Source organism: Parus major, chromosome 3 (assembly GCF_001522545.3).
Source record: "Parus major isolate Abel chromosome 3, Parus_major1.1, whole genome shotgun sequence".
In the NCBI taxonomy this organism is placed as follows: Eukaryota; Metazoa; Chordata; class Aves; order Passeriformes; family Paridae; genus Parus; species Parus major.
In genome coordinates this window covers 4,735,653-4,762,412 of record NC_031770.1, presented here as the reverse complement: position 1 = coordinate 4,762,412, position 26,760 = coordinate 4,735,653, and the positions used below count along the sequence as shown (strand labels likewise).

Sequence of the window (26,760 nt, the reverse complement as noted above, 5' to 3'; positions counted from 1 at the left end):
TGTGTGAGCAGAGGCAGGTGATTCACAGAAAGAAAAGCCTGACAAATCAAATTATAGTCACTTCATAAATCAAACTTAGCACTGCCTTTCTGTAAAGCACAGGACTCAATCTGTGTGGTGCAAGGCACAGATCAAACACCCAGAGCTGGTTCCTTCTTCTGTGCCAATGAAAGGGACATGATCAGTATTTTAAAAACCAAACAACACCCCCAGACAGGCTAAGAGAACAAATACAGCCCTCACTGAGAACCTTGGCAGTTCTCTCCCCAAACAAGCAGAGCACATCAGAGCAATCCAGAAGAAAGTAGTAGAAGGTGAAATAGTAAATAAAAATACAAAGCAAGAGGGACTCCCTGATTTAGTGACAAAGCTGTGTGGCTTATTGCTACCTCCTTGACAGTGAAAGCCCAAGCCTCCTGGCATGGCTGTGCTTGCAGGAGGATGCAGGAAGTTTGCTTATACATAATCGTGTCTCCTGATGAACATACCTGAAGTAATACTTCATTCCATCACCATCTTTAGCCCTTCCATAAAGCAATAAAGAAAACTCCCTTGCTTTAATCTACTTTCTCTTCCAGGTTTTGCCTGTCTTTCCTCAATTGTCTTCTGTTCCCTGAAAAATTCACTCTCTCACTTTTAAGTCTTCCCCTTTAGGCTTCACTAATCTTGTTTTACTGATCCCCATTCATCACTTATTTCTCTTTGTATCCCAGTTCTTCCTTCTGTTGTGATGCCCCGGTTAATCCCTTCTTTATCCCATACTCTGGTGTCCCAGATGACAAACCCTTAATTTATCTACTTGGTAAGTTTCATCTTCAGAGGTACCCAAAATTCCTACCTTCCACACCTTTCCCCACCTCCCACTTCAACATTCAAATGCTCTCAATTCCTACCCCACATTAATCAATCCTCTTTACCTCTTCAGAGAGAAATTTCACAGTGCCTGGTGTTCTGATCTGAGAGTACTGCAGCTACTGTGAGCAGAGAACAGAGGATATTCCCATGACCCAAAGGGCTGTGGCAAGAAAGCTGGGACAATCATGCTGTTACACACAGCCCCTGATGGCTGCACTGAGGTGGGGCAGAAGCAGCAATAAATAAAACAGGCAGGGAGACAATGGGGTGGGGTATGACCCGAAGAAGGCACAAATCGCTTCCGCGGTATCGACGGCATGTAATGGTCAGTGGCAGCTCAGGTTATGCAGCTAGCAGGTAATAATCAGGGCTAGAATTGCTCAAAGATTTCAGAAAAACCACCAGGCAGTTAATTGTGGATGATCCTGACTTGGTTTGGACATGTAAAATGAAAACAACATCAGCATTACTAGATAAAAAGGGGAATGTTTCACTCACTTTCACTATAGTCTCATATTCCATTTCTACTTCTGTTTTTCCTCTACTTCTGGTTCTTCTATGCTCTTTAAAACAAAACCAAGGATCATTTCAATTTGAGGTGATTAACAGTTACTCTAAGCTGAAATGACATAATTCTGTGCATTACAGTAAAGCAACATCTCTTTAATCTATGCACTTAATGAAAAACAAAAGATTACTTCATGCTTCTGTGTGCCGGCTCATTAATATTTGACTAGGTACATATTAGTCAGAGAAACAGTCTATTTATCACAACCTGTCACTCCATGCTACAAGAGGACAATATTTCAACTGTGTTATGAGGGAGATCCAGCTGTAGTTGAAGTTGCAGCTTACGCAGGTTGCAAGAAGTGTCACTTTTTATCTGGGAAAGGGAAGGAAGCGTGTCTGAAGGGAAAAACGAGCATCAGCCGTGCCACCTGAAGTATGTGCTGGAAGAGACACCCCTGGCCTTACACTGTGATCATGCCTAATGACATGAACTCAGGGCAGTTTGGATGGAAAACTTCCAAGGACATCCCCAAGTGCTTACAGGAGTGCTGCTGCTCCAGCCTATCCCTTGGAGTCAGTGTTGCACAAGTGCCTGAGCAGGAAATGTGTGGGACACGCTGCTCATGGAGGTGTTACCACTGTTCTCTCGCCTTCGTCCCGAGCTGCTGTTTATCTCTGGAGCTGAAACTTGTGTTTGGCAGTTCTAGGAGCAGCAGGACTGTCAGACTGTCCTGAAGCCCCTGATGTGCTCTGAGCTGCTTGGAGACAACTCACTGGGACAGCAGCACGCACCACTCTGAGCACCCTCAACTCCAACTCTCTCTCCTGGAGAGGTCTAAGGTCTGGAGCAGAGAGGTAATCCAGCAACAACCAAAAAGACAAGTTTATTCCTTAATTTTTGCAGTTACTAGAAGGTGGCCATGAAATTATAGCCAGGAAATGAAAAAAATGGGTGACTTTTTGGTTGTTGCTAAGTGCAGTTCTTAAACAGCACTGCCCTGCCATTTTCAAGTGTTTCATGTTCCGTTCTCTGTTGCATTGAATTATTGTGGTAACTGTCTTGTCTTACTCTAAAATCAGTGTTATTTCAGCATTAAGTGATTTACTGCTCCATATGGTAGCAATTGCATGAGTCAAACACTGAACTTGGTTCTGTTTGCAGAAGTTAAATCACAGCTCTGTCATGACAGGGTTGGTGCCACCAAAATCTTGACACTTTCCATATCATATGCTTTATACTTTATCATGTATTTTGGACAGTATTGTATCTGTATTGTCCAGGAGCCAGAGCTGAGGTGGCATCCCCTGTCACATGCAGGTGACATGCAGGTGACAGCCAGCCATGGAATAATTGCATGTGAGCTCACTGAGGCAACGTGTGCTTTGTCTTAGGTGTCAGGTTTGTTATGAATGAAACTGAAAATGGAAACCTTTAAAAAGAAATACAATCAGGCAATAACACAAAATAAAGCTTCTCATTTAATATGTAAAGATGAAATAGCTTTGAAACCGAGGTAGTACTTTTAATATTTGTTACAAAACATTTTCTCTCAAAGCATTTTCTTAAACTGAATACAATTATTGAGTCACTTCCTTGGTAATGGGTGAAGAAGCAGAACAATATGTCTGAGCACTGTGTCCTCATTTTACTTCCATGCAGATTCATAAATGCCTTCTAATTGAGTCACAATGCAGGCAGAAAATACCATTAGCTCACAACTGGCTGGATTTGATTGAAATGCTGTGTAAGGGAACCTATGCCACCTTCTTAGGTTGTATTGCAGCAAATGAATGAAATGAATTTTATTTATTTTCTCCTTGAAGTCTTTCTCACCGTGGCAGCAGAGTAAAGCTACGGCATTAACACTGACACAAAGGGTGTTAGGAGATACGTGTGGGCAAAAGATGCTCAGGAAATGGGTGCCAGTGGCTGTGGCAGGTTACACCATCTTGACATGCAAAATGAACCTGAAATATTAGCTGAGGAAGCAGAAGGTGACAGTTTGTAGCAGAAGAAAACGTAGCAGCAAAGAAGGTGAAATGTAAAGTGAAATAAGAAAGCTACTTTGTTTTGCACAGTTCCTTATCGCTTCTCCTGATGCACTTCATTTTTCTGCCCCTTTGATCTATGTACTTCACTGGTTCTGTGCTCCCACTGACAGACAAATCAGATAAAGCAACTCATAGAAAATTGGCAATTTTTGCAAAATTACATGTAAGTTTGCAGTACACAAACATTTTGTTGCTGGGGATGTTGGCCTAGTTACTTCAGTGAAGCTTGTAACTACTTAAAGCAGGTTTAGATTTGATTAAAAATTCCCTCAAAACCAGTATTGAAAAACACCACTAAGCATCCTCTTGCTAAATTTCTTAGCTTGTGCAACATTAACACTTTTCCTTTCTTTTGGCACCATTTTTAGCCAGCCTCCCTCTTAAAGGGCACATTTTGGTTTGAGAAAAAAATCTGTGTACTTTGTGTGTTGTGCTCACACACCAGGATTTGGGTGTGCAAAGGAGGCACACATTTGCCAATATCCAGACTTTACCTACCTGCAGGATGAACATCAGAAATAAGTAAACATTTCAACAAAAGCAACATTCAAAAACGGTAACAAACCCCCTCTTACTTAACCAAACTGAGGAATTTCCCCCTTGATTTTTTATCAAAACACAGTCCATGGAAAGTAACAGAGATATCTGGGTAGCACGAATTCCACAGGCAGAGGAAATTACAGGGTTACCAGATACAACCACTTAGCTGGGAGTAGGGTATGCACCACTCAAAAGCTCTATTTTTTTATTGAGCTTTTAACAATATAGTCTGTGCACTTGCACCACTGGGATGCTCCTGATCCAAGTGATGGTAGTGCAGCAGACACAGATCAGATATTTACCACAGGGTGCTCACTAGTTTGGGAGCTCCAGGCATGGCCTTGCAGCATGAGAAAGTCAGAGAGAAACACAGGGATTAAAACAAACACTGAATTTTTCAAGCTGTTTTCTGTTCTGATGGTCACAACTGTACTTGCAAAACTGCCTGGTTTGAAAATGCCTGAGCAACTTCTTGATTCCGGTGTGAGCAGAACCTTTCTGTTTGTGCAGACATTGCATTAAGCAGCTGTTTGTGAAATCTCTAACACAGGTAATAAAACACAGGAAATACATACACTTTCCCAAATCATAAAGCAGCCATGTATCTGTTGCTTTTACTAGTGCTGAGACAACATTTTAGGGAAGACACACACAGAAACCAGACTGCAGAAGAACACTGATGACAAGGGGGAGTGTTAAAACACTACCTGCTATTCATAGTCACTGTCTACCTAATGCTGGTTTCCCAGGAGCTTTCTGGAGACACCAGAAAGTCCAGAAATCAATCCAGTAAATATTTCAGCTTTTAAAAGATTGAAGCTGAGTATAATCAGGTTTATCTGATGCTCCTGGATGTGCCCTCATCTGCGCAAAGGGCCACAAAAAAAGCTGCACTTCATATTTCTGGTCTCTAAGTTGTCATGAAAAGCTGTGTTGTGTTCTCAGTTATTGTGTTGTAAATAACTACTGCCACAATTAGTCAGGATTTCTCTTCTTGTTGGCACATAGAAATGGGGCATAGAATCTTGTCAGTCCCACAATAAATTGTGCTGATCTAACACCTCCAATCAACTCTCGTTAACGTGACTGTTCTTCACAATTATCTATTAATGAACCTTTAAAACCACAATGAAGAAATGTGTCTCAGGGAGAAGAAAAAGGAAATAGTGCTTATCCACAAGAGCTGGCTCACAGCACATGGTTTAGTTCCCTCCATAATTCACACACCTCTCAGCTGTTCAGCGACTCACACGTGGTGCTCTGGCTCTGCCTTTGGCAGGGTTTCCTGAGACCACAGCAGCACAAAACCACCACACTAAAGAGAGCAGGAAAGATTTGAGGGGAAATGGAAAAAAATTAAGCAATGGTACAATCAAAGTGACCCAAGATTTTTAGAAATTAAATATTCCTGCCTAGTGCCTTCTCTTTTTACTGCACTCTGCGCTCTCACCAAGGATCCAGCTGCCTAAAGGATATTTCTCTGAGGGCAACTCTTCTGAAACTCTGGCCAGCTGAAGGAGAAGCAAGAAGTGTTCACTGGCCACCAAAGAAGGGAAAAGCCCAAGCCCCCTGGAAAACAGCACATTCTCTCCAATGGACCAAGCAAAACTTTCTTGCCCTGTATGGAAACAGCCCTGGCCTAAATTCCTAAGCCATGACACCTTTTCAAACTTTGATTCCAGCTGTGTTATGGAGTTCATTTTCAATATAATGTGCTTTAGGCTCTTTCTTCTGCAGGTATTTACTAATAGAAGATGAATTGCAAACAGAAAAGCCAGGGGCAGGGGATGTGTTTTCCCATGGATGTCATCTACAGCAGAGTGGCACAAAGAGACACTTAGGACAAAATCCAACTCATGGAAACAGAAACAGCACAAAACATTTAAGGCAGTAACCTGAATTCATATTTTGCAACCTGTGAAACCCAGTTATATTCTCATCTTCCCTGGACCAGAAAAGATCCTTCACATCCCTATCACAGAGCCAGCACAGATCTAGGTTTGTTTATCAACTGATCCAAGACTGACTGTGTAGTAGGCAGAGGAAGTAATGCAGGAGGAAGAGCTTGGTCCTGGCTTTGACCTCACTCAGCCAAACAGTAAAAAAAAATTATTCAGATTAATTCTACTGTGTGTGTCAGTGAAAATCACTGGTTTAACAGCAACATGTGTGGAACCCATCCCTGTACAATTCCACCCTTAAGTTACACACAGAATCCAACTGCAGCAAGAACAGTCTTCAGATGCACTCCAGTTTCTCATCCTGGGCAAAGAACATTCCCATTCCTGCTTCCTAGTGATTACTTTAGACATATCCTTTCTTAAAACAGCCACTGCAATTACAGAGCAGCTCCATGAATGCCAGAAGATTAAGTCAGAATATGCATCTTTCAGCTCAAAACAAAACTTCCAAACTTCAATACAAGGCCCAAGCAGAGCACCACTGAAATTCTGTCTGTACAAATAATTTTATTTATCACCTTTACCATATGTGGCATAACATTTACTAAATTGCAAGCTAAACAGAGATCAAGAGAATGGAGTTTATTTCTCAGAAATGTATTTCCATTCATACAATGAATGTTAGACACAAAAAGTCCAATCTGGGACTCTTGAGCAGTTCATGTTCCTCTGGTCCAGCAGGAAGAGTTAATGCCTTATGAGGCCACCGGATTTTTGTGACTATCTCACTGCAGGATGTGAAATGAAAGTCTCAAAGGTTTACAACTCATTTAGGACACAGGTTTAATGCACTGAAATCAGTCTGAATTTTGCTATTGATACCAGTCAAAGCCCATTAAAAGTTCCCTCCCCATTCCATCAGTCTCTTGGCACATTGCCTTAGTCTGAGAGGTAGCTCAGCAGCTCTCGTGAATCAGCTACTCATCAAAGGAGTAAAAATTACTTTAAAATTTGAAAGAGTGCAAGGGAAGCCAATATTTCTACAGCTAATCCAGTACAGCAGGTTGGCAAGGCTTTATTTTAGGGCAGTTTTGAAAGCAGGCCTTCCAATCTGGTCAACTAAAGGGAATGAAGGTATCAAAGGGACTTAGATTACCACTGGGAGCAGGCTAAAAAAGAGAAAGGCATTATAGAAGCATTTTGTATTTTCACTAGGCAGAAAATTTTCTGTTATTTTTCAGTAAGCACTAAAATAAGTGAAGTCAAGAGTTCTCTCCCTGGCCATGGTGACACGGCCACTGGGAGCTTCAGGAGCTCCTGACTGCTCCCTTACATGATAATGAAACCTTTTTGTTGACCTGTAATGGCTCCATTACTGTAAAGTTCGAGTGCCAAAGCTGCTGTGCAGAAAACAGTCAGTGTTCCCCAAAACTGCTTCATCACAGGACAGCCCTCAGCTGTCTGAGACTTCCTGCAGGAATCTGCATTACTGAGGATACCTCTCCCCTTGTAAAGCCTCGGCATGTCTAGAGCACACATTGCAATATTCCTTTGATACAGGTGAAGGCTCTCAATGTTTCATGGTAAGCAGTGCTGAATTCTCACTCAGCCTTTAAATTTCCAGTGTTACAAAGACATTTATAATACATGCATATTTACAAAAACATAGCAAGGACCAGGGAGGACCTCTGTCCTCTGAAGTGAACCATAAAATAAAGTGGAATCAACTTAGCTCTGCCTTAAACCCAGCTTTATGTCCACACAGTGCATCAATTTAAAATAAGGTATCCTGTACCCAAAGCTGCTTGCCTGATGGCTGAGCTAAGCATAAGCTAACCCAGTTATTTCTGCAAAAGCACAGCCTGCAGCAGTGTCCTGCCATGGCTCCCCCTTCCTTGTGTCCTCAGAACAAACAGGTCACAGGGAGGAAAGCCTGAAAGCTTTCCAGTGAAATGTATTCATTGCCCCAGTTCAGCAAATGTTCCACTGCATTTCATTGCTTTAAAGTGTAGAGTGGGAATACAGACTGTGAAAATAAATGATCTTCAGGGGATGTAAAGGACCTGGGTCCTCTGATCCTGGTGGTGAGACAGAATCACAGAATAGTTTGAGTTTGAAGGGACCTCTGGAGATCACCCAATCCAGCATCCCTTCCAAGGCAGGGGCACCTGGAGCAGGTGGCACAGGAACGTGTCCAGGTGGGTTTGGGATGGCTCCAGAGAGGGAGACTCCACAGCCTCTGGGCTGCTCTTCAGTGCTCTGCCACCATCAATGTAAAGATGTTATTCCTCATGTTAAGGTGGAACTTCTTGTGTTTCAGTTCATGGCCACTGCTCCTCATCCTGTCACTGGGCACTGCTGAAAAGAGTCTGGCACCTTCCTTGGCACCTCTGAGATATTTACATGGATTCATGTGATCCCCTCTCAGTCTTCTGACTAAACAGGCCCAGTCTTTCCTCAAAAGAGATCCCTCATCATCTTTGTGGCCTCCACTGGATCCTCTCCAGTAGCTCCTTATCTCAGAAATTGCCTTTCTGGAAATGCTACTCAAAATGGGGAGACTGCAAATTAAAGAAAATTCTCATCCTATCCCAAAATGTTGTTCTAAATCATACCATTAGCCATTCAAAGGGATTCCAGTAACAACTCTGGAAAGATTATGTACAAATGCCAGAGAAACTGAGATAAGCATCAGGCTGAGAATGGACATCTCATTGATTCAGCGCCTTGTACAAATAAAATAGTTTAATTGTCTTATCCCACAAACTAATTTCCCTTGCAACTTTCCCCAACTCATTTCACTGCCCATCTGCAAAACTGCATGAAATACAAGTTACTGGTTCAGATTTTAATATTATTAGAAGCTGAAAGCAATAGCATGGTCTTGTCTTACAGACAAGCATGATAGCTTAGGCAATTTTAGGGCTTTCTCTGTATTAAATAGAGCAGATTGCACAGTTTTCTCTGCAGGAAAAGAAGGTTTATTTCCTAAGAACATTCAAAATCCAAATGCTTTCCCTAATGAAGTGTCAGATGAAAGGATCTTCTTCACAAATACATCAAGAAAACACATCTCCCAAAATTTCATTAAACATTAAATGACTGTGAATTAACAAACAAAAAATGCTGATTTTTTTGACAAATTGTTATTAGTTCCATTTACTTGCTAAGACAGAATACATATGACAATTAGTTCCTCAAATGACTACATGGGGGAAATCCCTTCTGTCCTGATGCTCTGTACTCTATGATAAGTTCATCTGTTTATGTCTAAGAACAGATTTTCAGCTTCATTCCTTTCTGAAACCAAAGTTAGCCTCAGACAGATAATGAAGCTGCTGCTAATATACCCAAGATGTCTTAACATCAGTTTGCTGAATGGAAAATCCTGCTTATTTTGAACTAATTTAGTACAGCAGTACCTGTTTAAGATCAATTCTCAGCAGACTATTTCCTATTTATTGCTAATTAAAATCACGGAGTTCCTGTTCCAAACAGCATATAAGCCTGAAAAATTAGCTCCAACCCAGTGTGCTATTGACTCAGCTGGGGCATTAGGTCTAGATTTACCACCTCATTCCAAGGTTTAGAAGAACAGCTACCCTCAGGAATGACAAATCAGCCAGAGGGAGGTCAGGTGTAGAGGGAAACCAGGAGACACTCGCTGAGATTTGTCTTCTCGAGGTCATGGAGTGCAGAATGGCTCAGCTCTGCTTTTCTCCCCAGCCTGAGGTACCAAGAGCACACAGACTGGAACTCTCCCTTGGCACATTAAATGTGGGGACCACCCAGCCTTTGTGCCTCAATTCCAGCCCTTTCCGGCCTTGGAGAGAATAATACTCCAGCTGTGTGCCAAGGGGATATCTGCAGGTGCCATCTGGGCTTAACCTTATCCACCCACACTTCTCTTGTCAAGTCCACACAAAAATGTTTTCAACTGATTGTGCTGGGCAGAAATAGGTCAATTATTTCTCTTCTGGAACATAGTTCAGCCAGGAAAGCACACAAGCTTGGGAACAGCTATGAAAAATAGAAATACTGGAGTGGTCCTGAATTAAGGATGATCCCACCCAGTGCTTTCAGTACATTACTCCAGAGCATTCACATCCCTGAAATTTGAGACTGCCTACACTGCTGTGCTCCCAGGAAAGCAGCACCTGCTGGGCTCCATTGTGATGGTACCAAACTTCCATGGGGTACAAAGAAACTCTGTGCCATCTCTGTCTCCCCAATCCACATAAACTGACAGAAGTTTGCACTTACAGCTGGAAAATGCTTATTAATAAATCAACCTTTCTTTTTTTCCCCTCCAAAAATCTTTGCCTCATTCCCACATCAAAAGCCTGAAACTGCTCAGGCTCATCTTAGGGTGATTTAATCAATCACAGCAGCCTGGACTGCATTTCCACCCAGCAGTCTGAGTTTAGGACACATTGCCAAAAGTGCCATAGAAAGGTAAAATCTCTCTAGGAAGGATCCCTGCAGACCTCAGGACAGGCACCTCTCCAGAGTTTTGGCAAACCAGGTGCCAACAAATGCTTCTTTATTGGCACCAAATCCACCAAAGCCTCAGTGAGACAGATACACCTCCTTTAAAGTGTTATTTCACACCCCCAGATAAGTTAGTTGCCTGAGCACTGCACATGTGGATTGTTTTAAACTCCAACCATCAATTGCTATGAACAAAATAACGCTATTTTTTGTTAATGCTATCCTTTGTTTCTCGATTTTTTACAAGATCCCAAAGATCATTCTAGAAGATCTGGTCTGGAAGTACCATTCAAAAAGAATTATTAGTGTCCAACTCTGTTACTAGCATTTTCTTTGACACCCCAAAAATACTTACTCAAACAGCTTTCCCAGTCTGAATCTTAATAATTTCTTAGTTAGATTGTTTGTTTTTGAACAGTTCTTGGTATGACATTAATAACATTGCAAAAAATAGGATAGGTATATAATAATGAAATAATTGTGTTGAATTCACTATGTTTAAGTGAGAAGTACTTCAAGTTGTCTTTCATTGGACAAGTGCCTAATTCCTGCTCAAATATTTCTATAATTCTTTTGATTGAAACCTGTGTTTAAGGAGCAACTGGGCAAGGACTGTTTGTGAGAGGCCCCTGCAGAACCAGCCAAATGTTTCAGGCTCTCTGTTCCTTCACTGAGCACTGCAAATTCATGAACATTATCATTTCTTGAAGAGATGGAGTCCTACTAGTACCTGAAAAAGTACAAGGAGGCTGAAATGCTCTTGTATTTCAAATTGACTCAGGGCCCAGATTTTTTACAGATGGAGGACTTCAAATTTATGGATGACTTAAATTGGTGTAGCTAAAGCAGACAGCATCCTTAGCAATCCTCCTTTTCTCTTCCCAAGATGATGCCATTCTTGCAGGCATGGCTGAGTAAATTCTGCATCTGCTTGTCAGCTGCTGTAGCTTAAATTAATTAAGTGCACAAATGTAATCTGCTGCCAAGTGGAATTTACATTAACAGGCAGGACCACAAATAAGGATGAAAGTTGGGGTTCCTTATCTTGCTGCAGGGGAGGGAAGGGCAGAAAGCTGAGGTGAGTGCTGGACCCAGCTCACTTGGGACACAATTCTCTGAGGATCACAGAACCAGAACCCACAGACTGCTGCTCACTTCTGACCAAAAAGCAACATTTTGGTTCCCTTCAGTCTCATTTATTCCAGCAGTTCAACCTGCCTGGCAAGCTGATAAAACCAGCAGTGCTGATACTGTCAAAAAGGGAATTATGAAGTGACAGGGGCAGTTCCTTCCCCCTGGGGCAAACCTGAGCATTGCTGGAGAAGGGCTGGAAGTCTGAAGCTGTTTAGTGACAACTTCCCACAGGCTCTGGGGAACTGCCCCAGCTGGGGTCAGTTCCCAGCTGCTGAGCAGCACAAACCACTGACAACATGCAGGAATAATGGGAAATTATATGAATGCAAGCAAATATTTGTAATAACACTTATTCTATCTGCATTTCTTATTAAAACAATGCAATCAAATTAATAATGATAAATATAAATATTAATGTGTTGATGTTTGGATGATAAAATGTGGTTTTGTTGTTCAGAGAACTAAGCTGCTCCTTTTTCCTGCTGGCTTGAAACAACCCTTTGTTTATCTTCATCTTGTTTTCCAACATAACTTATTTATTTACAGCATGTCAAGGGAGAAACCTAATTTCTTAGGACATTTTCCAATTAACTTTCCTAATTAAAAGTAAAAGTTAGACTCAATTGGTTTGTAAATAGCATTATCTAAACCCCCAAAATGAATAGATTCTGGGAAATGACTGAGAATACACCTACACAAGCACGATCAGAAATGTTCCCCATCTTCCATCTCCAGGTGTTACAGACATTGTCTGGCATTCTGAACGTCTGCTCCTTTCCTGCCTGATCTGGAAACAATGACATTTGCTCCCAAAGTCTGTAACATTATTAGGGAATTGCTGCTCCCTTTGGTTCCTGTTAGACAGAGCTCACATGGAAGTTTGCACTTCCAGCCATGGGCTTTAATGAGTTTTGAGCTCTGCTCTGAATATCAATCTGTAACAAGAGTCACCACCGTGATCCAACTCCATGAATTTCTGCTAGGATCCAGTAATATCCCAGGAGATGCCTGCTGCTGCTCTGTCTCAAACCTCTGCCATTCAGACCAAGAACTTTACAAAGAATTCACAATTTCAGCAGGGACCATGATTTTGTCTGGAGTCCCCTTAATGAAGTTTGTGTAAGGCTTTCAAATTCTGTTCTTGAACTGAAACCAGACCCAGCAACTGGAACCCAGAGATCACATTGTCATGTCTGACTTGGTGATCAATTAGAAACAGACTCACCCCACTGACCAGTTCATGAGAACTGGGAAAATATTTAAATCCAATAAAGTCAAAGAAGATGGAAAAGATGCAAACCACTTTAAAGCCTTGAAATTACTTATTTCCCCCAGCACATTTATGGCAGTGAATAACCACGTTCTTTGTGGATGCAAAAGCATTTCACATCTAAAAATAATTTACACTGTGCACTGATCACAAATCTAGATATACGCAGGGCAGCCTGGAGTCACAGATCAATTTATAATACTTATGTAAAATCAAAAATAAAATAAGCTTAAAGCAAAATGAGATGTTCTACTTGCCCCATATATCGTGGACGTATGACCTGAGTTATTGCAAATTTTCTCTGAGACACACTAATTTAGACAAATGTAGTTCTTAGCAGTTTCAGTACTAAAAATACCATTTTTTTCTCATATGTTGAAAATACATGGGAATATATTTCTCATATATTTAGCAGGTATAAACACCTGGCTATGTCCTGCTCACATCCTGACCATGCTACCACAGCTTCACACACACTTTTAAGCAGCACTTTCCCTGCTTTAATACTAGAGAAAAGGATAAACGAGCTTTGATGTATTTGCTGTGCAAGAAGTTTCTATGTTCTCATAAAATGCTTTCAGAAATAATAATTATAATAATAAAAATAATGACAAAAGAAGTTGTAAACTCCCATAGGGCCTGGCTGCAACTGGAGAAACCAAATGACTCTGGATTTTGAAGACAATTAGTCCCCACACGTTTTAAATTAGCGTGCCTGTGTGCAGACAGCAGCATTGTATTCTGATTTTGTAGTGGTGTTTTTAAGCGCATGAGTCACAGCTTGGAAAGGCAGCTGAGGAAACCTGATGGCTTCCATGCTCCACAGCATTTCCTTGTGTCAGAGGAAAAATGCTGCTTCAGTTCAGCACAAGGTACGAGGGAACCTCTCTGCTGGAGGTTTGGCATGTGTTAAATCCATTTTGCAGATAGCGTGGAACCTGGGAACCCATAAATCTGCTTTTCCTCTTTCTTATTTTCCATACAGGGAAACTCTGACTTCACTGTTAATGCAGTCAACTAGGAAAAGTCGAGTAGACCACAAAACTCCTTTCTGGGACTGGTGGTTTCAAAACAGGACTGGGAACCATCAGAACTGGATTCTAATTCTGTCATGCAGATAATTCGCTCTGAAAGATGCTCAAGCCAAAGATTTCAAACACTGACACCTAAACTAAGGCAGCAAAATGCAAGTTAACCAAGCAGAGCCTTCAAAACACAAAAAAACACTGCACTGGTTTGAGCTGGAAGCACCACAAGGAAGTTCTATCACACATCGTTTTCCTTTCTGGAATTGTCTATTGATTTTTTTTTTTCAGACCAGCACATTTAAAACTCACAGCTAAATTTGTCTTGACAGTGTCATTTCAACTGAGCTACAAATATCTTCTATTTGCTAGGTTAAGCTTCAGAGACTTTTAAAAGCAGACTGCTTCAAAAGCTAGGTTTCCTCAAAAACATATCCTAGGGTAATAAATATCTGGAATCTCTCTTTCTAGGAACAATTGACCATAATGACTGGGGTTTTCTTGGCATCTTCCATCTCATTTACACCTGCTCTGAACTCCAGTGGATTCCTGGCCGTTCACTGACATGTGAATATCCACAGAGAGATCAAAGCAATCCATGACTTCCAACTCCATGGACTGCACTGACAAACAGCTGTCTCCCAAACTGGCAGCACTGGCCATAAGGGTTCCTAGACTCAAATCCCTCTTCTTTTTGGGTTTTCCCTGCCAGGATTGCTGTGATTGCAGGTGAGCCTCCTGCAGTCCCTGCTCAGTGGCCGCTCCTGTTGCCAAGGTCACCTTTGCAGAGCTCTATTTGCATCCAGCTGACGTTGATTCATGTTGCCAGATGGCAAAGGACAAAGCACAATCGCTCAACACAACGTGTGACCTACTTACACTCCCAACAATCTGCTGCCTAATACTTGGGAAATGCATGGAGACTTTGATTAAAATTTTAATTTTGTTTCATAGTTGGCCCACATGTGGCGTGTACATTTTGTATCCCAAATACATCTGCTCCAGCAGGGCACTCATGTGATGCCTCTGACTTCCTTCTGAAACAGGGCCTGTGAATGGGTAAGTGCCACTTCCTTATTTCCTAAAGGCACTCTCAAAAGTAATTACAAGTTATTGGTTTCCATATGGACAGCTAACGAAGAGCCAGGCACTCTCACGCTGGCACCACATAAAGAAACAGTGACGACAGTAATGTGTCTGCTCTAGAGAAGGAGAATAAAGACACAATGCAGACAAAATTCATGTAGGGCTCCTAATGGCAAATCATAGGGAAACTCTCTGTCCATGCTCAAAGTCACAGATATACTTACAGGATCAGCAGGACAAGAGATTTTCTGCAATAATTAACTCCAGTGTGAAGGTATGTGAGAATAATGGAAGTGACATCTGGTCACTGCAGGCCAGATTCCCCAGATTGCTCAGGGCTTTAGGAGTGCCACGAGTGCCAGGCTGACAGAGACCCGTGCTCTGCCTCTGCCCTTGGCTGCTACCAGAGGCTGTCCAAAGGAAAAGTTCTAGAGCAGACAGACATCAAACAATCCCCACCTTGGAACACACCTTCCTGGTCCTGATCTCACAAGCACTGGCCTAAGTCCTGCAATTTGAGTATGGTCAACAAGAACTTCAATGCTGAAAACATTTAATTTCTGAAGTGGTCTCCAATCCCATTTTGAATCTCCTCAGCTCTTGACAGATTTTTCAAGGGCTTGGCACAAAGAAATGAAGTGGAACTGCTAAAAGTCTCAAGTGTCTCAGCAGCTCCTCTTGTGCAAGTTCACCACCAGACCCTCAGAGAGTTCAGTGGTGTGTGAATCTGGGCACACACAACTCAGTAATTCTCCTAAATGAAAACAGAATGCTTGTTAAAACACAAATCCTTCAGGTCATGAGAAAACAGAACGCAAAAAGCCTGCAGAGAAACAAGTCTGACATTCTATTTAACACTGAGGAGGAGGTGACAGATCCTGCTTGGAAACTGTCCCATCACATATTAATGCTGTTTATTTGGGGGAAAATGAGAAGGGCAAGCCTAACACAAGGAGAAGCAGTTGTATCATAGTGTAGACACTGCTAATGAGGTGATTATAGGTGACAGAGCAAGTGAAAATAATTGGCAGGACATTGATTAAAAAAAGCCCAAATATTTTATTATTGAATAAAGATGTGCAGGGCTACACTCGGGATATATCATTACATTATCCGTGTGCCACACGTGGTGTTATCTTCAGCAAGAAGTTCCCAAGACTGGGAAGATTACTAGAAAGGATATTCCATTGTGGATGGAACAGAAAACAGAAGTATTTTACAATCAAAACAAACATAAAAAAAAAGCTCATGAGTTTGTATCACTTTCTCTTTTATGCTTTATAGAAAAGATCTACATGGGAAAGCGATATGTCTGAAAGTTCTGTTCCTTTGTCATAAATTAAGTTTAGAGAGAGAAAATAATCCAAAGGAAGCAGCAAAAAATAGCATTTATGTCATTACTGAGGAAAGCACAACAGTTCTGGAAAAAATACCAAGCACCACTTTTTATAAAGAAAAATCAGAGAAATCCCTTCTTCCTTTTAGATCCAAGGGAGCTCAAACACAATTTAAAGCCAAACCTTTATGTGTAAATTAAAGCTTTCACTATCCATAGAACAATAACTTGTATGAGGTAATTGTATGATGTTTAATATAATATTTAGAGTACCTAAACACAAGTGTTTTTGCCCTGAGCAGTACATCAGCCTCAGACTCTGGGAAAAGCTGATCCTTATGGCACAAGTGTAAACTCCACTGTGTCCAGGAATCTCACCTGATTCCTGTTCCACATCAACCTTTTTGGACAGAATATCTCCACCTGCAGGCACCAAACGCACATCTGGAGCCTGGTTTGGGCAGTGACCCTGGAGCAAATGTAAGGTCCCTTCTTGCCCTGAACCCACAGCGAGGCTCCCACATCTTGGCAGAGCCCAAAGAACCAGAGACAACCTGACCTTCACTCAGGAACAGCGTCACTGCAAGGACACAGAACATTTTACTGCTTTAAAAACCCCCAGTGCCTTGAGCCCATGGGGGCTGAGCAGTGGCATCACAAACACGTCCCACGCCCTGACAGCGCTGGCTGAGCGAATCAAAGAGGCTCTCCTGGGCTGCTCAGCACAGAACACCCCCCTCCTCTGCTGCCTCTCATTGTTTTTTGACTTAAAAGTCTGTGGAGGGGGCAGAGAGTCTATTTAATTTGCTGTTGTGTGGGAAAGAGGCCAAGGTGTCTGTGACACTACGCTGTGCTGGGAAATTGTTTACTCTGCAGTTTATAAGCAAGATGCCACAAAAAACAAACATAATTGAAGAGAGTCTCTTTAAATGAGAACAAAGTAAACAAAGATGCTTCATTAGAAGTTATATCCCCTGATCCTTCTGCTGTCAAATCCACTGTTTTTGGTTTTTTTTCCTCTTTGGTTCAACTTAAAAATTAATTACCTTTCATAGAAAACACAGGTTGCTACTGTTATGTTAACAATACTTTGAAGTAAAAGGTCTTTTTGGGGGCAAGTCTGTCTTCTAAAGGGAAGAGATAAATTTAGTAAAACTCATCCTTGCTTGCTGTTTAGATCCTTCCAACAGGAGTTTGCCACTGCTTCACCTGCACTGAACAATCACAAAAGGGAAAAAATCTCTTAAATAGTATGGAACTGGGCTAAACTAAGAATAGCAATACAATTGAAGAGTTTTGTTTGGGCTAGTGCTCTGCTTTGTTTTTTTGGAAGAGTTAGATGGATAATATTCAGGATAGCTCTTTATTTAAGGAAGGGAGCACACACACCATAAATTAGAAAGAATAAATATTTAAAGGTTTGCTGAAAGTGTACACATCTAACCTATTATGGCTGAACCGCTTTTTCTAGGCAATAGCTACAATAGATGTCCTTAAAAGTGATCCCTTGGTATAACACTGGGCAAAGGCCAAAAGAAACTCTGTTTCCATAATGGCACACTAGGGAATTCTTTATTTTAAAGTGCCACATGGAATGTCTAAATTAAGTCATAGGGGCAAAAAAATTCATGGTATCCAAAACGTTTGCTTGGGCACACAATCCATGGCATCACCCTGTAAATCACACTGGAGATAAACAGCTCTTCCCAGATTCCTGACTCCAGTGACAACTGCTCCAGAGCTGTCACCCCTGACGCCAGCTCTGCTCAGAACCGCTCCCCTGACCACAAGTTTGGATGTGCTTTTAGGGTTGTAATGAAGAGTAAGCCAAAAGGGGAAAAAGAAGTGCCCAAAGTGCCATTGCCGAGTAGCAGGAATTTCAAACAGTTCCCAATTTGGAAATGGCTGGGAACGAGGACACAATCAAACCCAGTATATGGGAGCATATGGAGAAAGCAGAGTTTAGTGAGTCTGCAAGAAATCCTTAAAAACCATAGGATGGAGAAGGACAAAGGCAAGTGGGTAAACACAGGAGGAATTTTTCCTCCCTCTGGAATGGATACAGAACTAAAAGACATGGCCTGTCTACCATGTGATTTTTTCAAGTTATATCACTGCTTTAAGATTGCTCTTGCCCTGTGTCTCCGCTGTTCCCAGGGAATTGACAGCGCTGTGACTGTGTCCCTACACACAGCAGTGCCAGGCAGGTTTCACCTGGAATCACAGAACACTTCCCTCCCCTCTCACACCTTGTCATTTCCCATCAGCTGGGAGCTGGCCTGATGGATCACCCTGCACAGCTCTGCTCAGGGAAGCAGGGAATGTTTCTCTTCACAAGCCAAGGAGAATGGCCTTGATTTGGGTCTTTGCACAGGGGGGAGGGACCCGTGGGGAGGGAGCCGTGGGGAGGGAGCCGTGGGGAGGGAGCCGTGGGGAGAGACCCGTGGGGAAGGAGCCGTGGGGAGAGACCCGTGGGGAGGGAGCCGTGGGGAGGGAGCCGTGGGGAGGGAGCCGTGGGGAAGGAGCCGTGGGGAGGGAACTGTGGGGAGGCAGGCGCAGCACTCCCAGCGCTGTCCAACGCAGCACCCAGGCTGCAGGACAGCTCTTCCCAGGGATGGACCTGGGCTGCTTGGAAACTGAAACTCGGAGGACTGGGACCAATTTTCCAGCCCATGTGCCATTTTACACTTCCACATCCCAGCCTTTCTCTTCGCTTTGCCAGTAAAGCGGTGCCACCCAATTTTCCATGGATTAGCAGCAAAGGCAGTTGATACTTTCCTGAATTTCTTTTTTTTTTTTTCCTGAGCAAAAGTTTCTTCAAACAGTTTGTAGGTGAAGCAGACAATGAGCACCAGAAACTCAATTTTGCTCTTACAGCATTAAAAAACAAAACTTGAATTTCTACCTAGCTTTGTTTTCCCAAGCAAAATCACAGATGTAATACTACCTGTCTTTTTTCTTGACAATAAAACCTACTCTCCCTTACTTACTCTTCACATTTTAGATTTAAAATCTTAGTGGAGATTCCTGACTGATCAAAACACAGAGCTGCTCCGTGCTGAAGGAATGCAATTGAGATGGCCACCAGTAAAGCTCAGATGAGAATAAATAAAACACATCTGTAGTACAAACCTCTGTCTCACAGAAAACACCTCAATGCATCCTTTTGTGCAAATTGAATCATTCTTCTCATAGTAATTCTTACAAAATAAAATTATTTCATCTTATGGCATGCAAGGTAAAATTCACTTCTTGTCTCTGCAGTGAGTGGTTACTAGAAGGTCGATTTTCACTCCTTAAAAAAGGGTTGGCTTTAACTTAACATCATGATTACAGTCTGAATTTCTCTTCTAAAATTTAATTTTTCCAAAATCCCTGAATTAATGAAATGCAAATGTAAAACATTTAGTCTTAACTTCTACAATTTCTCCTTGCTTTTTGTTATTAAATATGTATATAAAGATATATGTCTATCTGTAATGAATGCAACAGTAAAAGAGTTTATTCCTGCTGATTTGTAGGCACACAATGCAACTCATAAATCTTATTTAAACTTTAGATTCACCAGTTTGGGGTAATTGAAGTTACCTTGGAGCAGTTTGTACCAGAGCATCTTGGCACAGCTTTGTATTGCCAGGCAATGGAACACTGAAATTTGCCTCCCAATTTTCATCTTCCTCCTGCATCTCTCCAAGCATTCCTTTCCTCAACACCACCTACAAACTGTCCATATCCTCATTCTCTGATGCACTTCCTTCCTTCTATTCTCAAGGTTTCCTTTTCCCTGGGAGCTGAAGAATATATTCTAATAGAACTAATGCATTTTCTTAAACATTTGCCTTCCTTCATTCCTGGGACAGGATTAAAACCTTGTTTGAGCAAAGAGCTGTGCCTGCTCTCCACCTGTGTCAAAAGAAAGGAAATTCCCTGAGGATACACACTGGGCCTCATTCAGTCTGGGGGCAGGTTTAGACTCCAAAGAGTCCTTGTACAAGACTTAGTGGGGTTTATTGAAAGTACTGCAATCTAGTGCTACTATATCCATTTTGTGATGAAAACATAGCCAAGATAAATCACTTTTTTGTTGTAAAGCGCCACTTAAGAATCTTCTTTGACAGCTAATCTAAACCACAAGAATTATTCTCCTATAGGGATCCATTTCACAGACAAAAATTAGGTGCAGTAATTTGGAGGGTATCCCATATTTGTTTTCACATGCATCAAGAAGGCTTCACACCTGTCAGAAGAGTTCATCTCGATTCATCCTTTGCTTCAGAAATGTAATGCCTGTCTCTTTCATTAAAGAGAATCAGGCCAGCTCTACTGACACCATTTAAACTCCTCACATTCCATCTAATTTTTAATCAAAATATGTGCCATAGGTCCTACTAGAATCTCTGAGTTCTGTGTTGGTCTTCCTGCAGAGGAGGCACAAAAAATGGGTTATTTGAAGTGCTTCCTAGAATTTTCTTCCCTTGGAGGACTTGACACCTGCCCAGCTTTCTTGTAGGTATCTAAATTCAGAGCAGATGAGCCTTGCTTCCATTCCTGCACCTATTGCCCTTGGAGTATTCTTCAGCTCCATTATTTCATGGCCCTTCTAATCATAAAAATTCACTTTAGGACTCATCATTTAATTCAAACGAATTAAACAGTGCATCAATGTGGAAAGATGAAAGTGTTGGAAATGCAAAGTCTGAGGAAATGCAATTAGAGCATCCCACTTGACCAGTTCTTCAGTTGGAACTCATCACATTTGCACAAATCCACACAAACACAGGAGAAGGTGAAAAGGGTGAAATATTCCCAGGATGAAAATACTCTTACATTGCCAGTTAGCAGCAGCATTAAACTTGAACAAATGAGCTGCAGAACACTACATTTCCATGTAAGTGTGAGACTGAGACCCAAAAACCCCGCAAGGCAGTGAAATATTATCTTTACATCCAAACTCAGTCTGTCTCTGATGTTTCAGAAGTCTTTTTTCTCAAGAAAAGAAGCTGAAGGAATCCCTGGCACAAAAAAACCAGGTTAAGTAACAGCAATTTTCTTCAAAGACACTGATGATGTCTATCAGTGCCCCAAGAATGCCACCAAACAAAAAAAAAAAAAAAGAGAATAGCATGATTTCAGCCACTAACTAAAATTAATTAAAACCTCCCAAAAGTGCAAAATGGGATGATTACAGGTCACAATTTTCTGCTGTTTATGACACCAGATGAATTTCACATTATACAAAGGGTGAATATTCAACATCCAGAAAGCAATATGGAATAACACCAGATGGAGAATCTGGATGTCATTATAGGTAACATTTGCAAAAGGGCATAACTCACTGAAGTACTTCAGAGATGGTGACTGAGTTTACAATTTTACATCTCTGTGTTTAGGAACTCTACAGGTCTCCATGCACTGATGGATTCGTTAGGAAAATGAAGCACTTCTGACCACATAATGATCTACATGGTGAACTGTGCACCATATTCTTTAGTTTATGCTGTTAGAAATCAAATTTTCAGCCTAAAGAAGCCCAAATACCCAACTATTTTAAAAGATTGATTTGATGCATTGGATGTTTTTAAAGCACAATAGCCAAAAGCAACAAATATGAAAGTTCAGTATATTAAAAAGCTGAAAAGTTATTGCACTTAATCAGTGATTCATAATAATGAAAACTTCCATCTCTAAATATTAATAATAATTAAAAAAATAACAATCCCCCCCATGAAATATTCTATGCAGAAATAGAAGAGCCAGGAGAACTTGTTGCCATTTATGAGCAGTTTATCCACAGTCTCCTTGTTCTGGCAGCTTTTCATCATTGACATTGCTCGTCCTGTGGGCACCTCCCTGTCTCTGTTATTTGAGAAATCCCTGTGGATCCTGTCCCTGCACAGGAGGAAGCACCAGCTGCAGGGGTCAAGAACACCCTGAAAATGATTGAAACTTCTCTGCTGTTAAATTGTGACAGAGGCAAAAGCAAACCGCTCCACGGGGCCTGTAACAACAGAAAGTGCTTCAACAGCACTTCACCTCGAGCTGCCAAGAGAGCTTGGCAGTGAAAAAGTACAAATTGGGGAAGGACAAGGAAAAAATGGAAACTGGGAAAGCCTGAGTCCTGGCAGCTCAGAAGAGAAACTGCTTCATCTGATGGGCTGAGATCCAGGGAAAGCTCAGGCTGCTCTGAGCTCTGTGAACGAGGCACAGCAGCTTTGCTGAGGCTCCGGGGCTGTCTGGTGCCTCTGACTGAGTGTCCCGAGGTAGCCAGGGACAGAAAATCCTTCAGGAAAATGCATTGGAAAAGAAATGTCTGCAGAGCAGGTAAAGGAGAGAGGGAAACCATCACATTCTGTCTCAGTGGTGAGCTGCCAAAAAGGGCTGCTTTCTATTCAGGCCACAAGCTGATCCCAAATATTAATATTGCAATGTGCAACGAAGTGCAGGGATCAGTGCCATTACTGAGCATAACTCCACAGAAATAATCCCCCAATCTCACTCCCAGGGAACTGAATCCTAAATTTTTATGGGTGGATAACAGAAACTGAAACCCAACAATAACAAGTAAGCAATTTCAGTGGAATTAAGGAGTCACAGGGAGGTCAAGAGCAACATTTTGGGGTGAATTCGGTGTGAAGTACAACACACAGGGTAAAAAAGAAAGAGGGGAGACACAATTCAGTTTCAGGTTATAAATTGATTAAGAGGCAGCTAAAAGAGGCACTTAAAAGATGGGTTAAAATTTTTTTTCTTTACCAATTAACAAGCTTAGGAGACACACCCCAAAATTCTGTATCTACTTGCCTATTAAAGATCCCCATCACTGAAACAGAAGGTGCAGTGTTTAAAACATTTCTCAAAGCTGTTCTGTGGAATGAGTAAGGAATGCATGATGTGTAACTGCTGCCGGATGTCGCTCCGTTTCCTCCTGAGCCGGGATGGGAAGCTGACAGGATGCTGGGGAAAGGCTCCCCTGAGAGCTGGTGTCTCACAAGCCACACTCATGGTAGCTAACAAGCCAGGGCTGCACAGGCACTCAGGAAAATTCTGCTTTGTGGATGAAGGACTTGAGTGTGAGTGACAGGAAGAGCAACAAAATCTGCAAATAGGACTGAGAGGGCCAGCTGTGCAACATTGTGGAATCCTGTGTCTGCTGAGAGGGAGACTGGAAAACCCTTATTAAGTATGAGTAATTTGTGGTTCACATACTACAAGTGTGTTGCACAGTATGGGATAGTAGAGATCATCTTATCCAAATTCCTGCTCAGGAAAATGGAAATCTAGCAAGGCAAAAGATGGAGTGAGATCAGTTACTGCTCTTAAGGCAGCTTTTCATATAAAACATAGGCCAAGCTGTGACTCTTCCTGTGACATGAATAATACACTTCTGATTTTCCCCACTGTGTAATTAATATTGCATCTTGTCACAGGCCTGTGCACCAGACAATAACTGCCCAGCTCTCAGAGGGAGAAACAGAAGCCTTGACCTGAAAAGCCACCACAAAACTTATTGGAGAACACAGCTTTTGGTGGAAAACAATCAGCAAGTCAGGACACAAAGGACATTCCTGAGTGCTCTCTGCATAGTGAGTAACATCATCTGCAATCGAGGCAGACAATGAACTCGACGAGCCAATACAAAATGTATTTTCTCACAATATGTTATTGTCCTAGTTCAGGGCATTTAGAGTTACCAGCTCTAAATGTGACATCTTTTCTGAGCTAGAAAGTCACATTATTGTTTCATGATACAACAAACAGCGAGCAAATCTGATTGAAATGGGTGAGGGAAGGGTGACTGGGGGAGCACTGACACAGCAGCATTACAGTCAAGGTGATCATTTCAAAGCTCTTGTACTCCATGTGTAAAGAAGATAAAAATGTTGGGATGATGCCCTTCAGCAAAAGATAAAAATCAAAGGAAAACCCAGGAGTTCAAATCCCTGGAGGGTGTTGATCAGTCCATAAATGTACTTACACATCTCTACAGCTGAGCAAGGGATGGTGGGTACAGAGTAATTACTCAGTTAAGGCAATAAAGAGTCAGTTCATCTTGTCTGCAGGAGCAGGAATTGTCTACCAGGATATACCAGAATACAGCAGAAAACTCAGTGCAGGAACAGAAAATGCATCAACACAACAAAGAGTGTGGACCTGTGAAACTCTCACAGTTAATCTCAACTCTGATACAAGCTCCCAGTGATGGAGCTTTCCCTATCCCCTACACCAGGTGGGGCAGCAAAGGCATCTAGATAATCCCAGGAAGGAGGAATGCTGGAATAATAAACATGAAGGCAAATTAAAAATGTCATTTCCAATTAGAAAAATGGAAGAGGAAAGTGATGGGGAGAAAGGGAACATTTGTTTTCAAGCCATCAAATTAGGTTTTCACAATGAACAGGAGGGAAAAAAGAAACAGTGCTAGGCAGAATGGTTTATGCAGCTCTAGAGGTAAGGATTCCATTAAGAGGAGAGATTCTGTGCATTAATTGGGAAGCCACAGACATAATGAATGCAGGATGACATTTTGATGCTTCACTTGTCTTCTCCCCTGCCAATCCATCTCTCTGTTTGGCAATCTGTCACTGCTGAGGATGTGTTAATCTTTGGGCTGAGGAGATAAATCTGTTTGGGCTCTTTCTGAGAATAGGGTACCTGTGAAGCACTGCAAAGAGCCTCTCCTAGGAGGGAAGAGCCACTGCAGTTGGCTGAGAAGAGGATTTATCTAGCAGATAATTCTCAGTGAAACCCTCGATGACTTCCTCCTATATTTACAGTCTAATTTGCATTTATATACCCTTTATTATCTGAACACCTCAAAATCTCCCATGTGCTTAACTAACAAATCCCTAATACAATTCAAAGAGCATTAGGGCAGTTTCATAAGAGATAAGCAGGGATGATGGTAATTCATGTTACTGGAGCTGGAAGGTTGGGACAGATACTCTGTGTTTTTTACAGGGTGAAAGGAAGGAGATGAGTCTGTGAATCCTGGATCAGCTGCTACCCCAGACATGCTCCAGCACAGCCCTTCCTGAGCTGTGAAGTGTGGTCAGTGTTCTGTGCTGCCTTCTCTTCACCAAACCTCTGATTCCATCAATTGCCTGAGGTCCCTTTCCTTGTGCCATTTTTCTGTGTTCACAGCCAAGGAAGGCTCCCAATGGGCAAGCAAAATTTTTCCCCATTTATTGTCTTTCCAGAAGGAAACCAGAATATTAAGCAGGCAATTTTACAAGACAGGGGGAAAAAAAGAAATAAAGTAAAAAAAAAAGAAAAAAGGCTTGAATCACACTGCAATTAACATGGTGATCATGCCAGTTTGAAAATCACTCACAGAATTTTATGATCCTGATATTTCCATCCTGTAAGGCTGTGAATAACTGTAGTTTAACAGATGCATCCAAAATGTACATATCAAACTAAATCTGTAAAATTATGGCATATGCACGTTCTTAATATAGCTAGTGAGCATGTGTGCATATGCACACATAGCCCAATATTTACTATTACATATAGAAAACCACATTTATTCATCAGTATAAACAAATGGATTACATCTACTCCATTTCCATATACTGTGATTAAAATTTATGCAGGCCAGGTTAGTGAGGTTACAGGTAACAGCTTGGCTCCTAAGTAATGCTCCATTTATGAGTCTGCAGATGTCAGAAGACAATTTTATCTGCCCTGTGGGGACCAGTGTCTTGGATCACTAACCTGTGGGCCTGTTCAGCACCTTTGAAGATGTAATTCTCAGTGTAACTGGCTATCAGATGCACTAAAACACTGCTGTTGTGCTGTGCTTTAGGGTATCTGCACATTCCTACATACATTTTGTCTGCTCTATAATGTGAATTTGCAGAGCACATTTTGCAAGAGAATAAGGAAGTGGGTGATGTTATGGTAACACAGAAATCAGCTTTCCTCATTTTATCTCATCCTAATTGAGGGCTGTTTCTGTTGCCAAGTGAGGTCTGGGCTTCCTTGATGTATAAATCAAGGATGTTTGTTACACTAAAACTGGCATGTAATTGCTTGTCAGCAGTCACCTGGCTTTAAGAAATGTGAAAGAAATCAAAGGAAATGTAGAATATTACTGGAGAATGTCTTTGACAATGAATAGAACTGTGTGAATGGCTGATCAGGTCTGAAAGGGGAATATACAGTGAAGGGTTTTGGTATAAATACGTTTAGATTTAGGCATGCTGAAAATATAAGCTAAAAAGTTTGGTATTCAATGAAATTCAATCTTTAATCTCTAAGCTCTGTGTGTGTTTGGCCCTCTCAAAACCAAAGCACAGCAGTGGGGAGCCTTTTCCCAATGCTTCTGTGCCCAGGATGCTCAGCCTGGGCTCTGCCTAAGGAGACTCAGTCATCTCCTGTGCAGTGAGAAAGTGACCCAGGCACTCTGAAATGGGCTGATCTGCATTAGGCAGCTCCCTGTCTCTGCAACTGCAGCTCTTCCACACCTGGAGCATTTTCCATCCATCTCTGTAACCTGTGCATCATCTCTTTTATCTGATGGAAGCTTTCAGAACGAGCCCCACATTGCCAGTCAAGCTC

The 26,760-nt window shown here is 41.8% G+C and overlaps 1 protein-coding gene and 1 long non-coding RNA gene across 4 annotated transcripts in view; one reads left to right on the top strand and one right to left on the bottom strand.

Annotated features, from left to right (window-relative positions):
- The window catches only part of LOC107201339, a 78,520-nt gene extending 54,747 nt beyond the window's left edge, over positions 1-23,773 (top strand). For both annotated transcript variants that reach the window (XR_004496631.1, XR_004496630.1), the window contains exon 3: positions 23,628-23,773. This is a non-coding gene — a long non-coding RNA (uncharacterized LOC107201339). The remainder of the gene's footprint in view (positions 1-23,627) is intronic.
- The window catches only part of PLCB1 (phospholipase C beta 1), a 331,414-nt gene that overhangs the window by 19,555 nt on the left and 285,099 nt on the right, over positions 1-26,760 (bottom strand). Inside the window, exon 32 of one of the 2 annotated variants that reach the window (XM_015620527.1) lies at positions 1,354-1,418. The exons of the other annotated variant lie outside the window; for it this stretch is intronic. Within the exon in view, the coding sequence (XP_015476013.1) occupies positions 1,380-1,418 (39 nt within the window). The 3' untranslated portion in view covers positions 1,354-1,379. The remainder of the gene's footprint in view (positions 1-1,353; positions 1,419-26,760) is intronic. 2 annotated transcript variants of the gene reach the window in all.